This window comes from Sander lucioperca, chromosome 19, assembly GCF_008315115.2.
Source record: "Sander lucioperca isolate FBNREF2018 chromosome 19, SLUC_FBN_1.2, whole genome shotgun sequence".
Lineage (NCBI taxonomy): Eukaryota > Metazoa > Chordata > Actinopteri > Perciformes > Percidae > Sander > Sander lucioperca.
The window spans coordinates 22,845,784-22,872,665 of NC_050191.1; the positions used below are offsets into that span (position 1 = coordinate 22,845,784).

The 26,882-nt window shown below is 42.0% G+C and overlaps 2 protein-coding genes and 1 long non-coding RNA gene across 6 annotated transcripts; 1 reads left to right on the plus strand and 2 right to left on the minus strand.

The window, feature by feature from the left end:
- Positions 1-985: 985 nt before the first annotated feature.
- On the minus strand, positions 986-2,418 carry LOC116041984. The gene is made up of 5 exons (XR_004895908.1): positions 2,317-2,418; positions 2,183-2,238; positions 1,934-2,020; positions 1,113-1,764; positions 986-1,040 (listed from the first exon to the last, which is right to left on the minus strand). It is a non-coding gene; the product is annotated as an uncharacterized LOC116041984 (long non-coding RNA).
- Positions 2,419-9,328: 6,910 nt separating this feature from the next.
- Positions 9,329-25,551, minus strand: LOC116041974 (hormonally up-regulated neu tumor-associated kinase homolog). The gene is made up of 11 exons (XM_031288086.2): positions 24,816-25,551; positions 22,730-22,852; positions 22,321-22,490; positions 15,918-15,973; positions 15,643-15,781; positions 15,288-15,415; positions 12,842-12,977; positions 12,107-12,284; positions 11,814-11,897; positions 10,793-11,078; positions 9,329-10,702 (listed from the first exon to the last, which is right to left on the minus strand). The coding sequence occupies exons 1-11, from the start codon at positions 25,074-25,076 to the stop codon at positions 9,915-9,917; spliced, it is 2,349 nt and encodes a 782-aa protein (XP_031143946.1). The 5' UTR covers positions 25,077-25,551; the 3' UTR covers positions 9,329-9,914.
- Positions 17,807-19,072, plus strand: LOC116041975 (mucin-7-like). 4 transcript variants are annotated; one of them, XM_035995461.1, is made up of 4 exons: positions 17,807-17,881; positions 17,961-18,016; positions 18,186-18,266; positions 18,436-19,072. In XM_035995461.1, the coding sequence occupies exons 1-4, from the start codon at positions 17,856-17,858 to the stop codon at positions 18,795-18,797; spliced, it is 525 nt and encodes a 174-aa protein (XP_035851354.1). In that variant the 5' UTR covers positions 17,807-17,855; the 3' UTR covers positions 18,798-19,072. The 4 variants fall into 4 exon arrangements, with proteins under 4 accessions (XP_035851354.1, XP_035851356.1, XP_035851355.1 ...); XM_035995462.1 differs by having other exon boundaries at positions 17,841-17,869; XM_035995463.1 differs by lacking the exon at positions 18,186-18,266 and having other exon boundaries at positions 17,815-17,881.
- Positions 25,552-26,882: the final 1,331 nt, after the last annotated feature.

Consider the following 26,882-nt stretch of genomic DNA (forward strand, 5'->3'; position numbering starts at 1 on the left):
TATAAAATACACTATATTGGAACATACACATTGACTCGAGCAATGTTTTTCTCCCATGTCAATTCTCTTTTGCAGCAGCAGACATGTTGCTTTTAATGAAATATATGTTCAAACTCACCCTATGTGCGCATGAGTATTTCCAGCGCCAGAGGGGTAAAGTATGCCGACTGTTTCTTTTGTGGTTGTTGCCATGGTGAATCATAGTATCATGGCTCCATTTGTTTGTGTTCCTTGTTATTCTGGCATTTCCTTTTGTGTAATAATCTCAAACAGTATTCAAATGTATTTTTTTGTATTTCTGAACAGTTAGAAATGACTTATTTTCTCTGTCGCATATAAAGGTCTTAACTTTAGCTACTTGGCCCAATTAGGAGAGAGTAAAAAAATAAGGTGCTCTTAAAATATCACTGTCCACACAAATTCACTTAAACTGGTTCAATGGATTAATTCTGATTACCAATTCATGATTTAATATTCCATGGCATGCATTTCCAATCCATTTAAAACTAAAGTTTTTTTACGACACCCCTCTGATACCTGGTAGTAATATTCTCATTTATAGAGATAATTGTACAATTGAAAAATGGAAACTAAAATTAAGTTCTGTGATGGAAAATCACAAGTTTCTCCGCTAGTAATCAATTTTAATGAACCGCTTCCTGAGTCTCTGCTGGTTGGATTATGCAAAACAGAAAATACCTCAGTAAACGTTTCCAGTATTTATGCTAGGCTATGGTGGCACTAGCTTACATATTTACCGTAGAGACAGAGTGGCAGCAATCTTCAAGGTGTCAGAACTGGGAAACAGAACTGGTTCAGCAGCAGACTGAATTATTTGGATCATAGCATAATGTAGGCCGTTGTTGGCGATGTTTGGTAGTTCTATGGCCAGATTGTAAATGGCTGTCAAACCCTGCACCCAGTTAGACCTTTGGCTACATGAGGATTGCATCTTGGGAGTAAACATTGAAAACCAGGGCAAACATAAAAGTTAAGCTTTTGTTTTATTGACAAATCTTCAGAGTCACCCTTTAGCCAACCTGAAAGACAGGAAAGGAAACTTGTTAATCCAACTCTGAAAATATCCTGCTAACTGAAGCACAGAACAGTACCTTTTACATGAATGATCTTGGCTCTCTCCAGCATTGTCAGCCCAGCTGCGAGTAAGAACCTTGTACATCAACTCCACTGTAGAGCTGCTGTTGTCCAGTCGCTGCACCACTCTGACCATGACTAGCGCTCCCAATACTCGCCTGCCTGACAGTCCGATGTTTATAAGGGATGTTCTTGGCCTGCTGAGTGCTGGGATAGTTGTCCCTTGTGTAGCGAGCGTCCCCCCAGCTGTCCCTCCCCTGCTCAAAGCTGTTGCTGGTGTAAGTATACGTGCCTGGAGGATACTGGCCAGTCAGGAACATGTAGTCATAGTAAGGGTAAGGATTTGGGTAAGGATAAGGATAAGGGACCAGGCGTGATGGCATAGGTCCGCCATTAAAGCCTTGTGGAGGTGGTGCAGCGTAGACAAAAGGAGGTGGTGGTATGGAACCTTGCTCTTCGGTCTCAGATTCAGAGTTGCCATGCTCAAAGCTTTTCTGTTCCTGGATCAGTCACCTGCCTGGTACTGTGGAAGAGAAGAATCAGGCCGGCTCACAATGCTAAGGCCAAGTGGTTGAGGGGCCGATCCACTGGAGGCAAACTGCTGAGTGCTACGTCCGGTGGATGCTCCAGCAGAAAAGGGACTAGGAGGTGCAACAGCCCAGGAAATCCCTAGGAGCAGAAGTAAGTGATGTTAGCAAGTACAATTCAAGGCAATGAATTTAACAGCAAGGTCCCTTTGCTAAACATGGGCATTCACTACCCACATCACTTCAGACATTTAGAGACCCTGACAACTCAAGTTTAGCTAGTTTAGTTAAGTCACATTAGCATTAGTTACCTTGTTTAGAGCCAGGGGGAGCTGGGCCTGCAGAAGAGCCTTGAGCATATCCTGGAGGTGCTGGTGCATTCTGAAAACTGGACTGAGCTGGATTTGAGACAGTTTTAGAGGCAGCCCCAGAAACCCACCAGAAGGCAACATCCAGTTAGAGCCAGCAGAAGCAGGGTTTGCACCAAATAAGAGATTGGTCATCAGGATAGGCTTTTAAACAATTACACTTCTAAAATGTGGACAGTAATGATACTTTACCTTGCTTCATAGGGTAACTGTAACTCAAACCAGTCAGCAAAACAAGGAGCAAAGCCCTATTAAAAAGCAGACAAAGAATAAGTACAACTACTTAAAAGAATCAGTCAAAACATCGCAAACAAACTGATGCTCACCCTGACATGCACCAAACAGCCATCATGTTGAATGAACAGCTCATGTGCCACTGGGATCCTGTGAAAGGTTTATAAGTGCTACAGGTGACCTGCCCTGACCAATCAGAACATAGCCAGTTAACGACACACAGCTGCGAGCAATTGAATCCTGATTAAGGTGGATCATAACTAGTTCAGTTGTCTAATTTTCTTCAAATGTTATGTTGCACATGTTCTGGAACCGAAAGCTCAGAGTTTCCCATCTCAGGGTAAATCAACTCAGAGTTCAGGGTTGGACTCAGAATTTGTTAAACCTCCTTCCTTAAACGGGCCCTTCGTTTTCTTCAAATGTTATCTTGCACATAGATATTGGGTTGTGTAAGGATTGTAATCTAAAGCACCGTGCTGTATGGATGCAGGCCCTCTGAATTGCTTGTCCAATTCTGCCAACTCGTATATATATATATATATATATATATATATATATATATATATATATATATTCGTACCACATTGGCCTGTAGTATTCTCTCTACTACTGCAGTACTTTTACAGGGATGTATTTACATGTAGTACCATAATGAAACATGTATCACCTATTTTATACTACAATATTTAATGATTGTACAAACAATGACACAGGGAAACTATCGGTAGCTTGTGTGTGGGTGATCTAAAGTAACGTTTCAATGGTATTTAACAATCAATTAGTGTTTTGAACCAATGATTGTGCAAGTGCAAGATTTATTTAAATATATGAATGCACAATGTTTTGAACATTGGACAGTCTGTGTTACAAGTGATGACCGTTTTGAGTTTTGTGTCTAGAGTTTTGAAAAATTACATCAAGGTTCTGAAATTAGTAGCAAAGTGATTGTAAAAAACTGTAAATGTAATAAATTTGTTGATCCCTGAACTTTTATTCTAACACTATCATCAGCTCAAAGAAAGAGACATGAGGTAAATAACAGAAATAAGCTGGAGTCTGAGCTGAACACAACATGACAGACACGGCTGTGCATCCTTTGCTACATAGCTTACAGCTAATGTCTGTACAGTTGGTACATTGGCTGCTTGGGGCAAAGAAACACAAACAGTCCAGCGGTCCAATTCATGTGAATGACACTAACGAAAATTGGCTTCACTCTCTCTCTGAAAACACCTTGTTACTGGACGCCAAGTGCACGTCCAAACTGAACTGGACTGCAGACCATTTGGATTAACAGCCTCACAGGCTGTGTGTTCTGGCTTCTATAATAAGTAACTAGCTCAACCCCAAAATGGCAAACATCAGAGGAAGCAGTAGACATGTCCAGGCATGTTTGTGTACTTAACAATGCCAACAAACCAAATTGAACACACAGATGCATGACAAACTCCCAGTGACCACAACTTGCCTTCTCTATTGCGTCTTACCTAACAGGGCATGACAGTGGCTAAAACTTTAATGCAACTTAACCTACATTCTGCTGTATTAGCAGCCGTGACTGGGAGAAACAGTATGGAAGGAGGACATCATTATAGCCACAGATCCAAAGTAAGAATGCATCTCAGGACGAGAGAGGAGAAAGTAGGTGGAGAGGTATGCTGAGGTAAACAGTAAAGATAAAGCATTATTATAGCTACATCCTTTAATACGATCAATAAAGTTTACCAAGTACTTCTTATATTCCCCATAATGCCTTGCATATTGCTTCCTCTATAAAGACAGAGAGAGATTAACTCACCAGGACACTGCCACCATTCTTCCCTTAAAATGACGAGCTTTACTGTATGATTCTGTTCATCAGCACCACTACAGTAAATAAGGCCTTGGCAACCTGCCAAAACCATCACATAGCAACAGTGTGTTAATGTTATGCAACCGGAGTTGTTTAGGCCAAGTCCTGGTTGAGTCTCATGTCAAGTCTCAAGACTTATGGGTAATTGGGTTTCCATGTCTCTGAATGTCTAACATGGAGTCAGGTTCAAGTCTCAAGACTTCATTTTTGTGACTTAAGGTGCTTATACAACCAACCAAACGGCCGACTGTCGGCAGAAAAGGCAGTCGGACTGATCAGTCGGGTCCCCGAGATCCAAAAAATGCCTCAAAACTAAGGTGACCAGATTTCTGAGACAAAATCCGGGGACATTTTCAGTTCATAAACGTAAATACCTCCAAAACAGGTAATGTTGTTATCTTTGGAAACTTAAAACGGGGACACTGCCCCAGGGACGTCACTAGACCTAGAGCTGCTTGTGTCCCAACAAGCCCCCCTAGGGGGGGTCCATGGGCATGCTCCCCTGTAATTTTTTTTTTCTTTCTATTTTAACATTTAAATGCATCAATCTGGTGCACTTTGAAAAGAAATTCAGAGGTTAGACTTGATTATTCTTATCTATGGATGGAAATATTTGTGCTGTAGCCTGAACTATTTTGCACTTCCGAATTATAACCATGCACACACAGCTGGAATAGTTTTTTCTTCATATTTTTGCATTAATGTCACTAGGAAGCATACCAGTAGAAATATATATTCATATTTGTAAGTGGGATATATATAAGTAAGTGAGATTGTCTGGAATCTGGCAATATAATAACCATTATGGTGGGATACACTGGCTAAGCAATTTACAAAAAATATCTGTGCTGACATAAATAGTTTACATGAGATTAAATTATAAAGTTGGAGACCATGTAGAAATTTTGTTGCAATTTCAAAACTGGATTACTCAGGAACCGCTTGTTGTACCGATGCATGTGCTGAGTGAAGAGTTTGTGAGATATTTCACAGAGAGTAATGGGTGTGCAGATATTTGTGCAGAATGCAAATATGATAACATTTCATGTAAGTTCAATGTTAATTTTCTTGCAAACCATTTGTCACAGCAAGGGGGTTAACACTTTTGCATGCGCTATATCCGCATCACATTCTCATTAGGGGCTGAGCCCCCCTAAAGGTCTGATCCTAGAATCACCCCTGCTGCTACTTCATACTTGTACTCCACTACACCTCAGAGGGAAATGTTGTCATGTTTACTGCACTACATTTATCTGACAGCTTTTGCTTTATTGCTTCACACCTGGGCTTGTTTTTTGAACAGCTCATTGAGTATCGGATACAATTAAAACTATTGAAAAAAATATTTTCCTTTGACATTGGTCCAGTATTAAACGAGATCGCTGCAGTCGGCAACGGTGAAACAAGCTACAATGTAAGTTAATAGGACGTCAATTGTCCAGCTTGTTTTTACGTTCATAAAAGTGCTTGTTTTGCCACTGACAGGCTCAGATTAATATTCTAAGTGTCTGACAACATTATGTAAAGGATTTCTAAGGAGGTCGGCCTTTCTGTTAAAGAGTAAGATCCTTTTTTTAAACATAAAATGTCCGTGAAATTGCATTCGCTACACCCACCGGACTCCATGTAAATAAACAGCAATTTTAGCATCGTAAAATATGGGCATTCTACATCTCTGAGCTCTGAGCAGCGCTTGCTCTGGCTGTCTTGAGCCTGAGTGTGTAGTGCGCACGACTACGTTTGGTCAATGTTTTCTTTCTTTCATTCCAATTTCGGGTCTATCAGTCACAGTGAAAACCGGGGACATTTCCGGGGACAGCTCCAGCCGGATTTCTCCGGAAATTCACAGCCAGACTGTCATGGCAGCTTGTTTGGAATACGATCTCATATTGTACTAAAATAGTTCACCAAAACGTGTTTCTGAAAACATTTTAAGCAAGAAATAGGCCATGCAGTTGCTGAATCTGTCTTCATTTCAGATCGACAAAGGTCAGTTTAAAAGATTTTCGTCAGATTTTGAGAGGCTCATCCGCTCGCCATTTCCGGGTGAGTCCCGACTGCCCTGTCTCCGACTGAGCATGTCGGGTCGGCCAAAATAAAGGTCGACAGCTCCTCCGACGGACGACGGCATGGAACACACCGAACAGACTCGAGTCACCGACCTCGCCAGACTGTCCGACGGCCGATAATCGGCTCTGTGTGTCAGCGCCTTTAAAGCTATAGTGTGTAGTTTCTGTCTCCCCCATGAGGAATTCTAAGTAATGACAACAAAACTGTCGGCCCATCCACATGATACAAGCCTACGTGAGCGCGCACGCGCCCCCACCCCTCCTCCACACAGTTGCTAGTAGCCAAGGAGAACACAGAGGATTAAAAAAACATGATGGACTCAAACTTCAGAAGAGGTCATTATCTTCACATGAGTTTCTGTGCGGGACGACACCAGTTTCTGAACATAGCCATACTGAGAAATACACAGAGATTTGTGTAGAGCTGATAGTCTTAATTAGCTTTGTAGCAACTCATTTGGCAATGGCTTGAATGTAACAGACATTCATAAATATTAAAAAGTTATGCACTAAAGCTTTAAGACAAAGTCTCAAGCCTTTACCTCTGTATGAACACTTCTCTCTGTTTACAATCGTTTTTAAAATGCAGGACGTGGTTGTTGTTAAGGTGACAACGTGCCAGTGCTCTGTAACTTGCCTATTTAAAGATGAGTTAGACGAAGTGTTGCGTGACTGGCGAGAGTGTGGACATAATATTTATGTATGGGGCCCTTTGACCTTCTAGCAGAAGTAAAGTAAGCAGTAAGCAGTAATGACATCTAAACACAAGTGATCAGCTGCAGACATACTGTATAATAGACACAGGTACGAACGGTGACGTGTCTCGGCTGTCCACTTGTGTTGGGATCACCGAAACACATTTTAAAACCAAGCTTAGACAGGGTCTTACAGGGAGTCGAATCCAAGTCTCAAGACATCCTTTTTGTGACTTAAGTCTGACTGGAGTCAAAGTCTCAAGCCTTTACCTCTGTATGAACTCTTCACTCTTTGTCTCTAGGACACAAATTCAAACACATAAACACATAGCACACATTTACAGACACATATATTTGTAGATATTTCAACCTGTACTTGCTTGATTCCTCTCTGTAAAAGAACAGGTTCCAAGTACTGCTGTATACTACTGCAGGACTGATGCACGATCAAGGATGAGATTACAATTCCAAGTACTGACTGGTAAGCTATGGGTTGACTTTCACATTACTCTGATTTTGCTAGGGCTGTCAGAGGTCAATGCACTGAGTGAAAGAGCACAAAAGTAATGTGTGATTGATAACCGGCTGTGTTCACATGGAAACCTGTTTTAAGTCGACTGTTACAGGTGCATGCTCTTCTGACAGAACAATGTTCACTGTAGCATGCATGTGAACGCAATGTTTCAGTAGCCATGGATACACTCTTATGTGCAATGTGCATTATTAATCGCTTTTCCATACCTTGTTTGTCCCATTCATACACAAATGTTCTAGAGAGATTCAGTCGGACTGAGCTCAGGGAGGATAGTGGATGCCGGTTTAGACTACCAAACATCTCCAGCATTCAAAACAAGCTTTTTTTAAAAAAAAAAATTTGGTGGGCCCCCTGCATCAGTGTATGTAATGTATTTAAAGAGCTTATATCACAGGATTAAGCTAAAATTGCCTTAATTGGTTTCTGGATTATGTTTGTGTAAGAACAAGCCCCCCTGTATTTAATTAGGCTTACTTAACTTTGGCAAATTGACCATTAACCAGCTATTCGTGTATTGCCATTGTGTAGTGTGAATGAGTGTGTTTGTCTGATACAGTATCAGAGCTTACTGGTTCATATCACTGTTAAGTAGCCAGATAGGTAACTAGAGTGGGGGATATATGCACCTCAGTGGGTTCAATCTGTCCTCATTGGGCACAGGCATAACCTACGGTATAACCCAACACACACACACACACACACACACACACACACACACACACACACACACACACACACACACACACACACACACACACACACACACACACACACTATCAGGTAACATCCCCTTAATTATTTAGCAGCCATGAAGAGCCCCGCCAAGCAGCAACCAGATTCCTCCACATCTTTGCAGTACACCTGAATATTAATGACCCAGAGACAGTGAAAGAAGAGTGCAGAGACATGAGGGAGAAGACGCTTGTCAGAGATTTGTGGGAAAGATTGATTGAGTTTTGCAGTAGTATGACATACTTTTTGCAAGCACAACTGACATACAGTAGTTTAGTTAAGAATTGGTTTTGTGCAGTGAAAAACTAAATACATTACAACACAGTCAAGTACAACACCTGTGTTTTGGTTGTAGATTGGTTCATCAATGTAAAGACTGTTAAAATGTAATTTGAAGGTGTCAAAATTGTTTCCAAGTTCAGAGTACTGCCATGATTTGACTGTAGTTATTTTGGTCTTTGTCCATACCACCAAAAACTACATTTTAACTTGAGAAGAGTCATCAGTTCACCAAACAAATAGTTGTGGTAGCACTAACAATAACAAAATGCAGAGTTATCAATCTAGCAAGGAACAAACCAAAAATGAAGTTCTAATGAATAGTTACCCAGTTCCTAATAACTCTGAGTCAAAGTACTGATGGAGTCTAATTTAGAAAAGCTGCCAATGCTAACGCTAGTTTCTTCTCAATAAGCTAGTGCTTCAATATAAAATGATTTTACGTGAACACAATGACATTTAGCAGGTGATAGATACTATGGTTTCATCACTAACAAACTGAAATTGCCTTGAGACTATCTGATATGTCAGTGGTAAAAAGGCCTTATTCAAGATCACGACAGTTAGTAGGAAGGTCCATTCATAACTTTTTTTTGGTTATCATGCCTTTGGTTGAAGAACATATTGACAAATAAGTTGAATATCAGCCGGCAGGCTAACAACGGCACATTTAGAGAAATGCTGATTAATGTGCATCAATAAATAAATGAAATAAAATAACATTTCACCTGATTCTGTGATGTGTTGATGTGTGAAATCAACCTTTTATGGTAGTAAAACATAGCTGTGTTAACTTACTTAACAGGGAAGTCCTAAAGCCCAAATGAGCCTTTAGTGCCAGCAGCCATTTGGTTACTTTTATGTATTTGCCTTAATGTATTCTTAATAGAGCAATAACTTTGCAAAAAAATTGCCACAAAGACACATAACCAGAAGTTAAGGTAGAGTTGAGACTTTTTTACTTTGACTTTCAATGTTAGTACAAAATGTATTTAAGTACAGTAAATACAAATAGAACCATACGCTTGTGTGCATTCTGCACTTCACATTGTGATGGGTGGAGATGAACATGACATTTCAGAGGAAAATGGTTAACAGTAGTTAGACCAAAGCCTTGCTACCAAAGGCTAAATTTACAGTAAATTGATGAGCTTAGAGTTAGATTTTTTGGCACTGCAGCATAAAAAGGATGCATACTGTATGTTGTTTGTTTGGGAAAGAGTCCGGTTGGTGAGCAAGGCATGAATAATAGCATTTTTTTCCAGCTGCTGTTTACACCTGTTCCTCAAAATGTCCATGCACATGTTCTCAACTGCTGCACTAGCTTTACTCAGTATTTTAACACCATCCACACCTAATCCTTCTTCTCTTTCATTCACCTTTATATTGCCACTGTTTCAACACAGGTCAATATTTCTTCATTGCTAATCTGTCTTCTAAATATATCACTAACCTCAGTTCTATCTTCTATTCACACCTTTTTCTGGCCACTATCACTGCCTCTCTATTGTGTCCTGACATCTATGTATCAGTAGTCCATGCTGTGTAGCTGGTTCTTCCTATCTGTCTTCCCCTGCAGGGCTGCAGGAAGCAGCGGTAGATTCAGGTCCGCCGCCCGATGCTGGAGAGATGAACGTAACTGAACTGAGTTCCTCTTTGCTCCATTCAGCCCTCCTCCTGCTGTCCCTCTCTCCCCTCCTCCACCTCCTCCTCCTGCTGCTGCTGCCGACAGATCCCTTCTCTTGCCCCTCTCCTGCCTGAGGCTCTTAATGACCAAAGTATGTTGTCTCTGCGAGGGGAAGGCGGGGGGTTTGGACCTGTTCACCAGGAGTCCTGGGGGCCCAGGTCGGGTCAACCATGTCATCTTACTGCCTCGACCGTCTTTTAGCCCCACGTTACGCAGACGGGGCAATGGGGCAGAGGGTGGCGTCTGTGTCGTCTCCATGGTACCCAAGTGGTCTCTGTCTGGGGAGTGTGTGGCATGTGCGTCGGCCTCCAGGAGCATTCTGGGAGAGATGCCGTTCTTCTCTGAGGAATAAAATGTCTGCAGCTTCTCCAGACGCTCGTTGATGCTCAGGTGATGAGAGTGGTCGTCCTGGTGGCGGTTGTCATGGAAGCAGTCTGACCCAGGGTCTGCCGCCCCGTCTGATTGAGTTGTCCTGAGCAGGTGTGCGTGTCGGATCAGCCTCGACGTGCTGCTGTCTCTGATTGGCTCAGCGGGCAAGGGGACTTGGCAAGGGGCGGAGTCACAGAGTTGAGATGCAGAGCTTTTAGGAGGAGGAAGATGGACGAGCTCCCGGTCCCTGAACACTGACACTGAAACACATAAACATACAGATGCAGTCTAGTATGTCACACACTGTAACGTGGATGTGTGCAGCTTTTTGTTTCTGTATAAATCCTTACCTTCAGGAAACAGCGTCTCTCTGGTGTCCAAGGTGATGGGGATCTCCTCGTCCTCTGCAGACACAGGAGCGAGAGAGGGTGAGGGAAGGCGAGGGGGGATTGAGGGGGAGGCAGAGAGAGGAAGCTGGGGTAGAGATGGAGATGGAGGACGGTTCTCTGCGTTCTCTCTGTGGTCCTTTCTGTGCAGGTCCTCGGGCCTCTTCCTGTTGCTCTGACATATAGTTGTCTGTTGGGCTCTCAAAGGCCTGCTGGACTGCTTTGAGCTTTTTTGATTGGGTGGTTCATTCTAAAAACAAGCAGTTATTAGTTATCAGAAGGCCCAAGAATGATTTCTTAACAAAGGGTACCAAAGACACCACATAGTCACCTCAAATAGAAAGTGACTCTTTCTAATACAACCACAACACTTGCAGCCACATCGGCTCCATTCTTCCATCTACATTAATATACAGCAGAAGATCCAGAGTTTTAACGGTTTAACCTTAATTGGGTATTCGCCGCTGTTATTGACTTAATTTTACTTGGATATTCTGTTAATTGAAACTGAGTGTCTCTGTAGTAAAAACACATCAGTGAGCCACACCACTGCACTAATTGGCATCTTCCTGCATTACCATGAACAAGGGAGCTGTAGTTTCTTTTCAATCCTACATCCTTCCTGTAAATACTGACGTGTGCACCAAATGTGTATTAATCCACAGCCTAAAATAGTCCCCAGCAAATGCACCATGTCCTCCTTGTTTAAGTTCCCAGCTGTTTGAGGAAATTACTTTTTATTTTTGAAATAAAACTATATACAGTATCTATGAATTTTTTTTTTTAGATGTATGCCTTCAAAGGAACAAATGGGCTTGAGGGTGAGTATGGAAAGCCGAAAAAGTATGGATTACATTATTGTTGGTTTTTAGTCTACTTTGGGATTAGTTGACAATAAAAATCCTTATCCTTTAATAGAATACTATTACTTACATATTTAAATGATTACTGTGTTCGTGCTTATTGATGTTATTGACAAAATTACCTGTTCCTGGGTCTTTGATTCAGTGGTATGCCTCTCTCTCCATGTATTCTTGCTTGGAAGACTCCAGTCATTGCTCTCTAGCTTCTGCCAAATCAATAATTTTTAGTTGTTAAAACTTCACCGTGAACTTCAGTACCGTGACCCTGACCTACTTGTGTGTGTGTGTGTGTGTGTGCGTGTATATATGTGTGCATGTGTGTGTGTGTGTGTGTGTGTGTGTGTGTGTGTGTGTGTGTGTGTGTGTGTATGTGTGTGTGTGTGTGTGTGTGTATGCTTAAAAATGAGGTGTAAACCTTGCTGGCCTTGGCTCCCTTCTGGCTCCTGCTGAGTTTGTTGAGCAGCAGGTGATAGGAGGCCATGATGGCGGAGGGTCGGTTGATGGTGAGTGTGTGTATGATTTCAGAGAGGGAGTACCCTAGCGTCTCTTTCATGTAGGCCAGCACAGACGAGTTGAGATCCTCTGGGCACAACCTGGAAGAAACCAAGAGAGTGGGATGGGAAAACAGTTACAAAGATAGAAGAAGTGTGAAGCAGACAGAAATGTTAGGAGTCATTAAGGATTAGTTGGTAAGGAACTAGGATCAGTAACTGAAGGATTTTGGTTTGATGATTTTCAACTGTGAGCAGAACCAAGCTGGAACGGTTTTCAGAATGTGGATTTCAGAAAATGTAATGTTGCCCAGAGGAGCCATACATGATTGCATTTCCACACTGCGTTAAGTGATAAAAGCCTTTTAGTCATGCTATAATACACAAAGCTGTTACCCAACAGACCAAAAAAAATTCATTTTATTAGAAAACTTTCAGTGATTTCCCTCTTGGTTATTTTTTCAACATTGTAATGTTTGCGGCAGAACTTTCCCCTGAGGAAAGTTTTGTGTCTAACTGTGCTCTCATGGTACAAACAGACATACTATAGCAGATTTGAAAACATAGTTTTTCCTGTGATGACGGAAAATATGTTTGTGTTGGCTTAGGTTGTGTTTGTAGTCAATGTGTCAAACTGTAGTCACACAGTAGATATCTACCTGTTTTTATGAGAGAGTGTGTGTAGTGGTTTCTTGGCGTATCCCTCGTTGATCCATCTCTCCTCCATCGCAGCGTTGACACTCGGTCTCTTAGCTGGGTCTGGCTCCAGGAGAGACAACACAAATGCCACCGCACCTGAAGCAGGAGCACAGATGAAGCAGTGCAACATTTGTTTTCTTCATCTTCTGAATTTTAAGAGTTTTAGCCTCCAGCTCGCAACTTTACTGTTTTGGTACACTTTTACTGCTCTATAACTGCCATTTTTGTCCAAAAAAAACCTGTATCCTCACCTCACCTGCCCAGCCCCAAAAACAGAGGAGGGTGACTTACATTCGCCATGTTTTATTGCAGGTTTAAATGCTATAATCATCTTAGCACTAGCTAGCATAAATAGCTGACATCTGAACATAGTTTGTTAACTTTCATCATGGGTAGCCTACATGACTACATTGACATCAGTCAAGACCACACAGTAACAGTTTGCATTCTAAGCTCAAGAAACTGCCATGCAAGGCTCTAAAGGGCACTCTGGCATGCTCTTTGGTGGAGTTTGAGATCAGACCACCAACCATGCATGTAGGATGTTTTTTCATTCACATACATGCTAAGTTTGTACTATTCTTGCCTGGCCAAAAGGGACCAAATTAAAAGAGCCAACGTTACAAACGACTGCCAGACTGATGTCACTCATTGTGACACTGAAACAGTATCAGAGACGACAGCATGGAGAGAGGCAGGATTTCCCTTCAGGACAACCAATTCAACCTGTCAGCCTGTGACATGGAGCTGTCGTGTGACAGCCAAGCGGGGTTGATAGTTTAACGCCAGATGGGGGATCTGGTGGATTCCTGATAAGCTCCCCTGTCTGAAGGAGCAGGTGGATTCGAACAGGACTGGATGCCAAATTCACAGATATATAAGCCAAGACTGCTCCATTCGATTTGCTACTATCAGTTCTCTCAGTCAGTGTCAACTCAGTTTGTTCGTAACTGATAGAATCAAATGCACTATTTGTTGATTTTAATCTATAAACATGTGGGAATATTACCTCCTGAAGACACTCAGTTTGTTTGCAGTGATACAAGTCTAAAAAACTGTGTTGAAGATAAACATAAAAAAAAACTGAAAATTGACAAAAAGGCGGGAAAAGACAAGGAACAAATGAATGAGCTAATATAATTACAAATGGGCCAGTCTGATAAAATGTACTATGGCACAAGAAAAAGAAGATGGAAGAAAGTGAAGCAGAGCTTGAAATAAGAGGAAAACAACACCATTTGGAGGCAGGATAAAGTCAGCAAGTTAATCTCGACGTCTAAGATGCCCGCCCGTGGCAGCGATACAGCCACTAATCCGATCTTGTCACAGTTTCAGAGCTTTAGAGCCGTGCTGGTTTTCCCCACAGTAACAGGAGCTATGTTTGTTTGTGGTGACATGGCGCCATGACAGAGTGTAATGGGGTGACAGTGTGTGAGAGAGACCAAAATAAAGCAGAGAGAAACAGAGACCTTAAGGCCACTGTACTTGGTGCAGAAGAAGTGGAATAAGTTAGAAATCAGTGAAAAAATTTTTCCTTCAATTCTCTGTCTGCTGACAGACTCTGTGGTCTGTAGAGACCTCTCTGGATTCCAGTATGTGTTCGCAAAGAGTCAAAGCTGAACAAATATTTGTCACGATTAACACGAATGCATATTTATGAGATCACATCGAATTTAGATCTTACCTGTGTATGGCTCAGAGTACTCAAGTGCTGAATGTGTAACTATAAGGAAACCCTATCAATCTGAAGGATATCTTTTTAATTTGGTCTTTGATATTTGGTTTATATGTTTTTGCTAATTTAATATATACCATATTTGGCCATATTTCTAATGTTTTGTTTCATGTAATTTCTTGCAAGTAGCCTATTTAGCCCTTTAACTAGGTCTGTCCCCTGAAAGTTCAAAATTCAAATCATCAGTCCAATACCCCTCAGTCGACTGAGATTCTTTGAGTTGAGCAGTCATGTTTTTTGTTAGTCAGTGTGCTATGTTCTTTGGGGACATTTTTGGTCGCTGCAGAGTGAGTGCTCCTCGCTTTCATGCTGTTCTCCAGTACAGGCAGCTGTGGACCCGGACCCAGGGTGAGTCTGAATGTGAATGTACAGGTCACAGCAACTTAATGCAATATAGTCTTTGGCTTTTGTTTGATATGAAGCTAGAGTCTGCAGAAAATGTTGCATATTTCCAATCCGTGGTTAGCCTAGTTAGCACACATTAGCTTGGAAGGGCTAACTTGGTTTACTGCATTACTTAAACATTGCTTTCACACTGAACATCCCGCCAAACCCTGTTTGAAAAAATCTGGCAGTTCAATAAAGCATTGCTTGATAGTCTACAGGAATAACATAACTTATTTTTATTTTTTTTACAGTGAAGAAGTCCCTCAGGTGAAATGTGGAGTTACCTTTGCTGACGTCACCGGGGATGCTGCTGATCTCTCCGTTGACCATCTTCTGGTGCAGGTGTTTGATGTTGAAAGGCTCAACAGTGAAGGGCAGAGTCCCTGTCAGCATGGCAAACATACTCACACCTCTGCGCACACACACACACACACACACACACACACACACACACACACACACACATACACACACACACACAAAACAAGCAAAATGTGAAGAAACATAAACACATTTACAAGATGCATACACAGTAATGCATCCAGTCATTTCTTTCAAACAGTAAATAACAACACAGAAAAACTCAGCTATGATGGCCGGACAGGAGGCCTCCTCACACACTGAGACTTTATCACTTACACAGACCAGACGTCCACTTTGGGTCCATACTTCCTGTGAGCCAGTAGCTCAGGGGCCGCGTAGGCAGGACTTCCACACTGGGTGTTGAGGAGCTCCAGAGACAACGATTCAGCCTTCAGAGTGTTACTCAGGCCAAAGTCTGTGTGAAACATTATCATTTTATCAGTGGAGCACATGCACAGATGCACTAGATAGCTAGGAAAGGTTCTGCAATGCTGATCTGTCACAACAATGTCAGTCAGATGTGATTGGAGGAAGCAGAAATGTCAACATACCCACAATCTTTATGTTGTTATGTTCATCCAGCAGGAAGTTTTCAATCTTTAAATCTCTGCAGAAGAAAAGAAAATAGAGAGCAGTTTGGTCACAAAGAAAGACTGTGGTTCACTTTAGTATTTTCATGAGCTCTGTCCTTAATCCTACAGGAATTTCTAAATGGATTTTTCCCTCGCAGATTACTATTTTGGAGCACTTAAATTGACTGACACTGTAGTGGTTGTTCAATTTAAGAAATCTTGCAGTGTGTTTGGCCTTACTAAGCTTTTTCTGTGTATTTATGGACAACCAGATGAAATGGGATCTGACTGGACCCACAGAAGCTAAGAAAAACCCAAACTAAATTTGGGTTTGGGTACAGCTCAGGATGAACAGTTAGTGGTAATTTGGGATATAAGTTTGTTCTGGACAACTCAAGTCAAACTGAACATTTCCGAATGAAGTTAAAGCTCTACTTGACTCGCTCTTCTCTGTCACAGTAGTATGTCTGTGTTCACCTGGGAAAGTTGCCTCACTCCCCTAAAAGTACCCCAGCCTCACCACCAACCACACCGCCAGCTAAATGAAAATCTGTGGTCAGGAGGGAGAGAGAGCTCCCCTATAAACTATAGCCTGGGAATCAGCCATGTTCCTTTCATCTGCGTTCATCTAACCAGCAGACACTCCGGGTCTCAAAAATGCAGAAATCACTGCTCACACAACCCGAATAAAGTTCAAAGACAGACGGAGGAAGAAAGATGGAAAAAGGGCAAGAAAGAGCGAGAGCAGACATTGTCATAAAGGAGAAAATGTGTGCGGTAAACCTACTGAATGTGGGTGGTATAGGAGGTGCATTTACGTGCAAATTTTCCATTTATTTCCAGTTTAATCATCTTTGTGTGGGACTGTGGTGGAGAGTGTGAGGGAGTGTGGGTGTGTGTGTGTGTGTGTGTGTGAGACACGGAGAGAGGTGCTATTGAAGGGTTGAGAGCGCCATCGTTGAGGGACTTCATTAGAGAGGAAGTCCATGATGTTGTGATGATGTGTGAATCATGGCGCCGGCGCAGGATGATGAGGTCATTGCCTGGTAATCACATTCCCACCTTCAGAGGAGCCAAGGTCTTAAACCAAAGCCCAGCGCTGTGCATCTTGTGTGTGGTTGCAGAGTAACTGTGTGTGTGTGTGTGTGTGTGTGTGTGTGTGTGTGTGTGTGTAAGCAAGTTTTGGGTGTCTAACACCTACACATACTAAAATGCCACTAAAATAACACTCAGCTCCCACACTGCACTATGTATATGTTGCCTTTCTTGCAGCATGTCCTCTTCTGTAGGTTGTTAATGTCCTGCAAACTACTCTGTGTGTGTGTGTGTGTGTGTGTGTGTGTTTGCGTGCGTGCATGTGTGCGTGTGTGTGTGTGTGTGTGTTTGTGTGTGCTCTGAAGTGTGGATATGTGTGTGAATCTACAAAGCCTGACCTTAACATCTACTATGCAACAAACAGCTACTGTTGGAAGATAAATTTGGCTCTGGACAGTGATATTTTAAGAAAATGATAACAGCGCCTCTCTTATTTTTACTTACTTACTATCTCTGATTGGGCCAAATAGCTCAAGGTAAGACAACATTTAAATATGACAAAAAATAACCCATTTCTAACCGTTCAGAAATACAAAAAAATACATCTGGATACTGCTTAGGAATGTTCAATGAAAAAGAGACACCAGAACAAACATCTGTGACAAAGAACACAGAAACAAAAACTAAGGAGGTTGGGTTGTTTTCATTTTCATTTGAAGAAAATTAGACAACTGAACTAGTTATGATCCACCTTAATCAGGATTCAATTGCTCGCAGCTGTGTGTCGTTAACTGGCTATGTTCTGATTGGTCAGGGCAGGTCACCTGTAGCACTTATAAACCTTTCACAGGATCCCAGTCACACCTGAGCTGTTCATTCAACATGATGGCTGTTTGGTGCATGTCTGGGTGAGCACCAGTTTGTTTGTGATGTTTTGACTGATTTCTGTTAAGTAGTTGTACTTTTGCTTTGTCTGCTTCTCAGTAGGGCTTTGCTCCTTGTTTTGCTGACTGGTTTGAGTTACAGTTACCCTATGAAGCAAGGTAAAGTATCATTACTGTCCACATTTTAAAAGTTTAATTGTTTAAAAGCCTCTCCTGATGACTATCTCTACTAACTACAGTTGGTGCAAACCCTGCTTCTGCTGGCTCTAACTGGATGTTGCCTTCTGGTGGGTTTCCAGGGCTGCCTCTAAAACTGTCTCAAATCCAGCTCAGTCCAGTTTTCAGAATGCACCTCCAGGATATGCTCAAGGCTCTTATGCAGGCCCAGCTCCCCCTGGCTCTAAACAAGGTAACTAATGCTAATGTGACTTAACTAAACTAGCTAAACTTGAGTTGTCAGGGTCTCTAAATGTCTGAAGTGATGTGGGTAGTGAATGCCCATGTTTAGCAAAGGGACCTTGCTGTTAACTTTATTGCCTTGAATTCTACTTGCTAACATCACTCACTTCTACTCCTAGGGATTTCCTGGGCTGTTGCACCTCCCAGTCCCTTTTCTGCTGGAGCATCCACCAGACCTAGCACTCAGCAGTTTGCCTCCAGTGGATCGGCCCCTCAACCACTTGGCCTTAACATTGTGAGCCGGCCTGATTCTTCTCTTCCACAGGACCAGGCAGGTGAACTGATCCAGGAACAGAAAAGCTTTGAGCATGGCAACTCTGAATCTGAGACCGAAGAGCAAGGTTCCATACCACCACCTCCTGTTATTTACGCTGCACCACCTCCACAAGGCTTTAATGGTGGACCTGTGCCATCAGGCCTGGTCCCTTATCCTTACCCAAATCCTTACCCTTACTATGACTACATGTTCCTGACTGGCTAGTATCCTCCAGGCACGTATACTTGCAACAGCTTTGAGCAGGGGAGGGACAGCTGGGAGAACACTCGCTACACAAGGGACAACTATCCCAGCACTCAGCAGGCCAAGAACATCCCTTTATAAAACTCGGACTGTCAGGCAAGCGAGTATTGGGAGTGCTAGTCATGGTGAGAGTGGTGCAGCGACTGGACAACAGCAGCTCTACAGTGGAGTTGATGTACAAGGTTCTTACTCGCAGCTGGGCCGACAACGCCGGGGAGAGCCAAGATCATTCATGCGAAAGGTACTGTTCTGTGCTTCAGTTAGCAGGATATTTTCAGAGCTTGAGATTAACATGTTTCCTTTCCTGTCTTTCAGGTTGGCTACAGGGTGAATCTGTAGATTTGTCAATAAAACAAAAGCTTAACTTTTGTTTGCCCTGAGGACTGTAATATGAATCAAGATCAACATGCCCTGGATTGATTTCAGTTACCCGGCTTCACCTAACCTAACAACCGCGGTCCTGCATAACCTGTGTCACGACAGTGGTTAACAACTAGTTCAATCAATCCAGCGGCGCGCGCATTCACATAAAAGAGGCGGTGTTTGCGCAGCATGACCAATCGCAAACATCTACCAGAGCTGCATATTTTAAACAAGAGCAAACTATAGTTCTACATAAATACGAAGTATGGGTAACACATGGTTTTACAGGCAAAACGCAGGAAGGAAGGCTGGCAAAAAAGCAGACGCTATTATGCGTAAATCACAACGCTTAGTTTATCAATATCCGATGGTGTAGTCTACATGATAGTAAGCTCCAGGATTTCCATATACCCACTTAAAAATGCCCAATGACGCATAACAACATACTTTCCATTATGTTTGATATATTTTGAATTGTCATCTGTGCTTTTTTTTTTTCTTCACATAGGCTCAATGGAGGTATTTCACCATAAATTGGTGCATAAAAGTGTAGAAATGAAGTTGTTGATGCTTAAAACTTCCCTGGGGGAGGACACCCAGACCCCCCACTATGATATACCCCCCTCCTCCCCCAAAGGCAGATTCTGGCCAATAAACAGTAGGCTACAGTACACCCACTACAATACATTAGACTAAACTGGTCACTTCCCCATCAGTCAGGCACAAGATCGGACCATATATAATTACACTTTTGCTTTCCATAAACTTTCGTTGCTTTAGGCTTTTATTTCAGTTGCAACCCTGGCAGTGGTACGCGATCGTGAGAGAAAATTAAAAAAACATAAACCGATGTGCGCATTGGCAACACACGGCTCAAGAAGCCAACAAATAGCCTATACGTAATTCCCTCAGCTGAAAATCTATATGTTTCATAAAATAGCCATCAGGGAATGTTAACGGGGTTGTCGGTCTCTAAATGTTTTAACTTTTATGAGCGCACCTCTCTCTCTCCGCCCACCGAGCTCCAGCTGATCTAAGAACGGTGACGCCGTTATCAGTCGAGTACTGATTGGTCAGTAGGCGGTGCTTTTACACCGGTTGATCTCTAATCTCCAACATAACCTGCTCTTGACCAGGTTAGGTGTTCAGCATAAGTTACCACGGCGAATGAACGCGGTAACAAGTGATCCACCTTCGTGGTACAGAAAACCCTGGGTTGAGCCTGAAGTTAGCTCGTTAACGCCAAATCTTGCTTCGTAGTACAGACCTCTGGTTTTCAATGTTTACTCCCAAGATGCAATACTCATGTAGCCAAAGGTCTAACTGGGTGCAGGGTTTGACAGTCAATTATTATATAAATTATACAATTATTATTCCAGAATTTGACAGCCATTTACAATAATCTGGCCCTAGAACTACCAAACATCGCCAATAACTAAAATAACAAACTATGCTATGATCCAAATAATTCAGTCTACTGCTGAACCCAGTTCTGTTGCCCAGTTCTGGCATGACACCATGTAGATTGATGCTATTCTAATAAATATGTACGCAAGTGCCACCATAGCCTATCAAATACTGAAAATCGGCTGGCCTGGCAACACATCTACCCTTGAGCACTAAAGCTCTCTGACAGGTAATTTCTGGTTTGTATAATACAACCAGCAGAGACTCAAGCAATTGTAACATTTCTTTCAAATTGATTACTAGTGGAGAAACTGCAGTTTTTCCATGACAGAACCTAATAAATACTTCTAGTTTCAATTACACTATATTCTATAAATGACAATATTACCACCAGGTATCAAAGTGGTTTCCTTGAAGGGCAACTATTGTATAGCATTTTAAGGATACTTGTATTGTTTGTAGTAGAACATGTTTACACTTTCTCATACTGCCCATTGCTGCTGCGCCTGTTTCACCCTCCTGTATGAGATGTTCTGTAGGAGCGGCCATGTCCCAGCAGTAATTTGATCCCGAAATTGGGGAGAAATGACCAGCATCGGCCGCCAAGATTACAGCTATCTCGCGGTAGCATGCAGCTACTTAATATTTAGCACTAGTCTAACATTAGATTGTAATGGAACGAGGCAACACTTTCTACCATCAAAAATCACAAAGGCTTCTGAACCAAACACTACCCAATCGGACATGTTTCAGCAGGAATGCAACCTAAAATTGGGGAGAATTTAACAAATTAGCAGCCAAGATGACAACTTTTAATGCCGTTAGCATGTAGTTACTATAGTTAGCAGTGGACACATATAGAATATAGCAGCACTTTCTACAGTCAATCGCAGATACTACATAACTAGTAAAGTGACCTGGAATTGGAAAGAATTTAACACTGGCAGCCAAGATTACATTTTACTGCCGTTAGCATGTAGCTACATGCGACAACGTTAACACTACTGCAGTAGTGTAGTAAAAAAACAAACACTTCAGTCCTGCCTACCTGGAGCAGATGACCAATCATAGCAGGCCGGCTTAGAGTTGCGTAACACTTAGCAGAGAGTAGAACAAACTGTTGAAACCGGAGCATTCACGACAATTGGAAATCTGAATGTTTAAGGGGATTTCTCTAAAATACATTTACCTCGTTATTTGAGGTTTTGGCCACGTTTAACATGAAAATCCGACATAACATTGTAGATGTGACAGAAAATACGAAAAAGCATATGTCCACTTTAAAAAAACAAACTAAGTTTTAAATTACATTAATTAATGAATTAGTAATCAGAATGAATCCATTATTTGTTGGTTAACTGATTAATAATTTCAGCACAACTACTCCACCCTCTGGATGATAAACCAAAAAAAAGTTATTTCCATGCCCCTTCACATAGCAAGCCATCCAAAGGCCAAAACTTGATCTGCACTTGTCTCCTTTTATATAGAGTCTAGTACAGTACTTGGTGTAAATGGGTAGAATGCTGTATATCTGTTTCAATTAATTATTTTAAGAGGTACGTTTATAAGGTCTTAGCACAAGAACAAAAGAGACCAAGGAAACTAAATGAAGAAAAGCAGCATTCCATGCAAAAAGTCAGGGTAACCAACTCAGTATGAGGCAGATGTCTCTAATAGAAGTACTTCATATTGTGTGACTGTATCCTGTCACCTGTGTACAATGCCGTGTTTGTGCAGGTGTTCCACTGCAGAGAGGATCTGACGAGTGTAGCGCCGCACCTCCCTCTCCTCCAGCCTCTTCCTCTCACAGATCCTGTCCATCAGGTCTCCTCCAGCACAGAGCTCCATAGCCATGTAGTAGCTGTTCTCTGTCTCCAGAGTCTGACACACACAGTTATTTAAGTGCATATTAATTGGACCAAGCTTATTCAAAAGCGGCAGATAAACGGCATCCTTTAAATTACAGTCTACATTGAACATACTTAATCGTTAATGGTACATTCAAAAAGGTGTAATGTTGTTAGACTCCATTACTTAATTTGTGCTGTTTATGCATATATATATGTATATATTTCTGATAATTTCTGAATGTGAGTGATGGTGTGTTTTTATTTTTCTACCTCCAGCAGTACTACGATGTGAGGATGTCGGACCATCTGATGAATTCGAGGTTCTCTCTTCATGTTCTTCAGCACATAGGAATCCTGCCGCGCTTTCTTCTTGTCAATCACCTTAATGGCCACCTACACACACACACACACACACACACACGTGCAAAAGTTATGTTTTTTAAATCTGAATTTATCAAAGGAAAGTCTTTACTTCTTTTTTATTAAAAGTCTATTTCCAGGGGTACCTGGGTAGCTCACGTGATTGAGAGTGTGCCCCATGAACAAAGGCTCAGTCCTTACCGCAGTGGCCGCAGGTTCGGTTCTGACCTGCGGCTCTTTGCTGCATGTCGTTCCGCCTCTCTCTCCCCTTTTCTGTCTTAAGCTGTCCTGTCAATAAAGGCCTAAAAATGCCCAAAAATATAATCTTTAAAAAAAGTCTGTTTCCAAATTGGCTAATCTACTTGTTCCCATGTGAACATAAACAGAACCACACACTAACTCTGAGAGATGACCAGCATAACCACAGTCCTCTACTACTGGTAGATGTTCCAGTCGGTGTGGCTTCAGAGTCTTGCTCAAGGACACTTAAATAGTAGTAGTTAAGGAAGTAAAGTGTATTGCTCCACTCACTCACACAATTGAACCATCGGCAATTCAGTCACAAGCCCCTATTTAGCTTCTAAATGGAACTTTAACCTATAACCTACTGTATAATCTATATCACTCCACACAATACTAAACCATCAACCCAGGGAGAAAAATAAGCTTATAACAAATCGGTGCTGGAAAATAGCAAACAGTAAGAAAACCCATCCTGGGTAATGAAGACTTTTTTTTTCCAGAATGTCACTGCACTGTCAAATAATAAGGAAGTCAACTTTTATTATGTTAATCATTGCTCTCAGTACTAGGAGTTTAAAGTCTTGACTAACTTGGCAACTATTTGTGTTCTCAACCAATTTTCTCTCAAGCTAATAATGATGGGGGAGGGGGGGAGGAGGGTGTGTGTGTGTGTGTGTGTGTGTGTGGGGGGGGGGGGGGGGGGGCACTTGGCCTGGACAGGTAATACAATTCCTAAAGGTGATATATATTGTGATTGAGTCAGCTTGATCAGATGACTGTAGTATGTAGATAACTAACCAAGTAAACACTTGGGTGTGAATGACAGTAAATTGTTGGTAAGACCTAGTTTATGTTTAAGTTTATTTCCACTTTATATTACATTAATATTGTGTGAAAAAAGCTATATACATATCGTCTAATTATGTGTGGTGTTCTGTCATTTTATTCAAAATTAAAAGGTCTACTGTGTTTGCATATTTGCACACTTCACCTCCACAGTTCTTGTACCTGCAGAGGGTAACAACGGTTAAGAGGAGCAAACACCCCGGGAGATGAGTTTGGTCATTACTATAGCAACCAGGTCAGGTACATATGAGCCGGGGTCAGAGACTCACTGACCGGTGAAAGAAAGTTAAACATGCCCTGCCTCCACTAAATAAAGTGCACACTCATATATTCACAGTTTAGAGCCACAATATCCCAAAATAGACTGAATATAATATACCAACAAACATTAGCATGGTGGTCTTTTAGCCTATTTGGAAGAATATTTCAATTTATTTTTAAACCAGGACATGTTTAGGGCAATACTATGTATATTTTGGCTGAACATAGACTAGATTTATTTACATCACATACATAACCTAAATCGGAACATAAATCATAACTGCAGCCTTGTAATCATGTTTACATGGCATTTGATTTGTCTGCACTGAACTGCATGAATTAGCTTATTTTTGAAGTCCAGATATATTTAGCAGAAACACTTTAAATCTGTAAAATCCCTGTTAGAGTCATGCTTGTGAAATAAAGTAATTACACATGGGTCTGACTGTGTTTTTGTACACATAACAAAAATAATAATAGGCCACTGCCTTCTTCCAACATAAGTGAGTATAATAATCAGTTACAAGTGTACCAGTTGTAACCGTGTAATCATAATCTTGTATGTGTGTGATCTTTTTCTTGCCACCCGTGCAGTCTTAGGCATGTCTCTTCACTCTTATTCTCAATTCAGGGAGAAAGCACTGACCTTTTCCCCTGTGCCGATGTGCAGCCCCTCCATCACTTTGGCAAACGATCCCTTGTTGATCATTTTCCCCACCAGATAGGATCCCACTCGTTTGGAGTGGGGGAAGCTCCGTAGCAGCTCCCTGGAGACCTTCAGTGAGGGCAGAGGCAGCCTTTCCCGGCCTGGCCCCGAGGCTTCCCACTGGGACGTGCCGTGCTCTCCTTCGCCCCCTCCCTCTGCCACCATGTCCTCCGGAGTGGGTTTCAATGCTGCAGCTGGCATCCCGGACAGGGCCAGGACCCCATGTGTCCGCCTCTCACACACACAAACACACACACACACACACACACACACACAATCAAATCCAAAAACAGGACAGTCCACCCAGAACAAACATACTAACACACACACACGCACTGGGTAATTGAGGAAAGGAGAATGCTGCTGAAAAAAAATCCTTCTTCAGGAGCAGGTGCGTGTCCTCAGATGCAGATTTGTTATCCTTCCACTCTCAGGTAAGTATATCCTTAAGTCCAGACTGTCTGATGGAAGACTCCGCTTTCCTTCTTCTGTTATGTTACCTTTTAACAAACGCAGGTATTTCGAAGTGTCTCTCTTACAATCCAACTGTGCGGCATGCAACACTGGCTTCTCTCTCCTTCTCTCACTCAGTCTCTCTCTGCCGGTTAGTGAATGATTAACTGTTGTGTTCTTAGGTCAGCTCCAGTGATGAGGAGGACATTCTACACCGTAATTACCCCCCTTCCTCCTCTCCTTCGCACACACTAAGGTACACACAGATACTCACAGTTACACAGTAACTCTTCAAACTCTCTTACTTTACTCCCTTGGGATCTTATTTTTTAAATTCTATCCATTTCAGTTTCTCACTGACACAATCAGGTAATTTCTTAACACTGTGAGGACAGCTCAGGGTTGCTATGTAACACTAATGTGTGAGGCTTTGAAAGCCTAAAAATCTGGACCCAGGAATTAAATTTTTTTCATCAGTTTGAGATCTAACTGTTTCAAACTTTCATTCTTAATGTACACTCAACGGCCACTTTATTAGGTACACCTTGCTCGTACCGGGTTGGACTCCCTTTTGCCTTCAGAACTGCCTTCATTATTCACAGTGTATATTCAACATGGCGCTGAAAACATTCCTCAGAGATGTTGGTCCACATTGACATGATAGCATCATGCAGTTGCTGCAGATTTGTCAGCTGCACATTCATGATGCAAATCTCTCATTCCACCACATCCCAAAGGTGCTCTACTGGATTGAGATCTGGTGACTGTGGAGGCCAGTTGAGTACAGTGAACTCATTGTCATGTTCATTAAACCTCTTTGGGATAATTTGAGCTATGTAACATGGAGCATTATCCTGCTGGAAGTATTGCCATTAGAAGATGGGTACACTGTGATCATAAAAGGATGGACATGGTCAGCATGAATACTCAGGTAGGCCGTGGCGGTTAAACGATGCTCAATTGGTACTAAGGGGCCCAAAGTGTGCCAAGAAAATATCCCACACAATATTACACCACCGCCAGCCTGAACAGTTGATACAAGGCAGGATGGATCCATGCTTTCATGTTGTTTATGCTAAATTCTGACTCTACCATCTGAATGTCACTGCAAAAACCGAGACTCAGACCAGGCAACTTTTTTTCCAATCTTCCATTGTCCAATTTTGGAGAGGCCGTGCCAATTGTAGCCTCAGTTTCCTTAGCTCTTTCCTGCTTCTTAGCCCATCTGCTTCAGGGTTCGACATGTGCGTTCAGAGACGCTCTGCTGCATACCTTGCTTGTTACGAGAGGTTATTTGAGCTACTATTGCCTTTTCTTATTAGCTTGAACCAGTCTGGCCATTCTCCTCTGAACTCTGCCATCAACAAGGCATTTTTGCCCCGAGAACTGTTGCTCACTCAATGTTTTCTCTTTTTCGGACCATTCTCTGTAAACCCTAGAGATGGTTGTGCGTGAAAATCCCAGTAGAACAGCAGTTTGTGAAATACTCAAACCAGCCCATCTGACACCAACAACCATGCCACATTCAAAGTCACTTAAATCACCTTTCTTTCC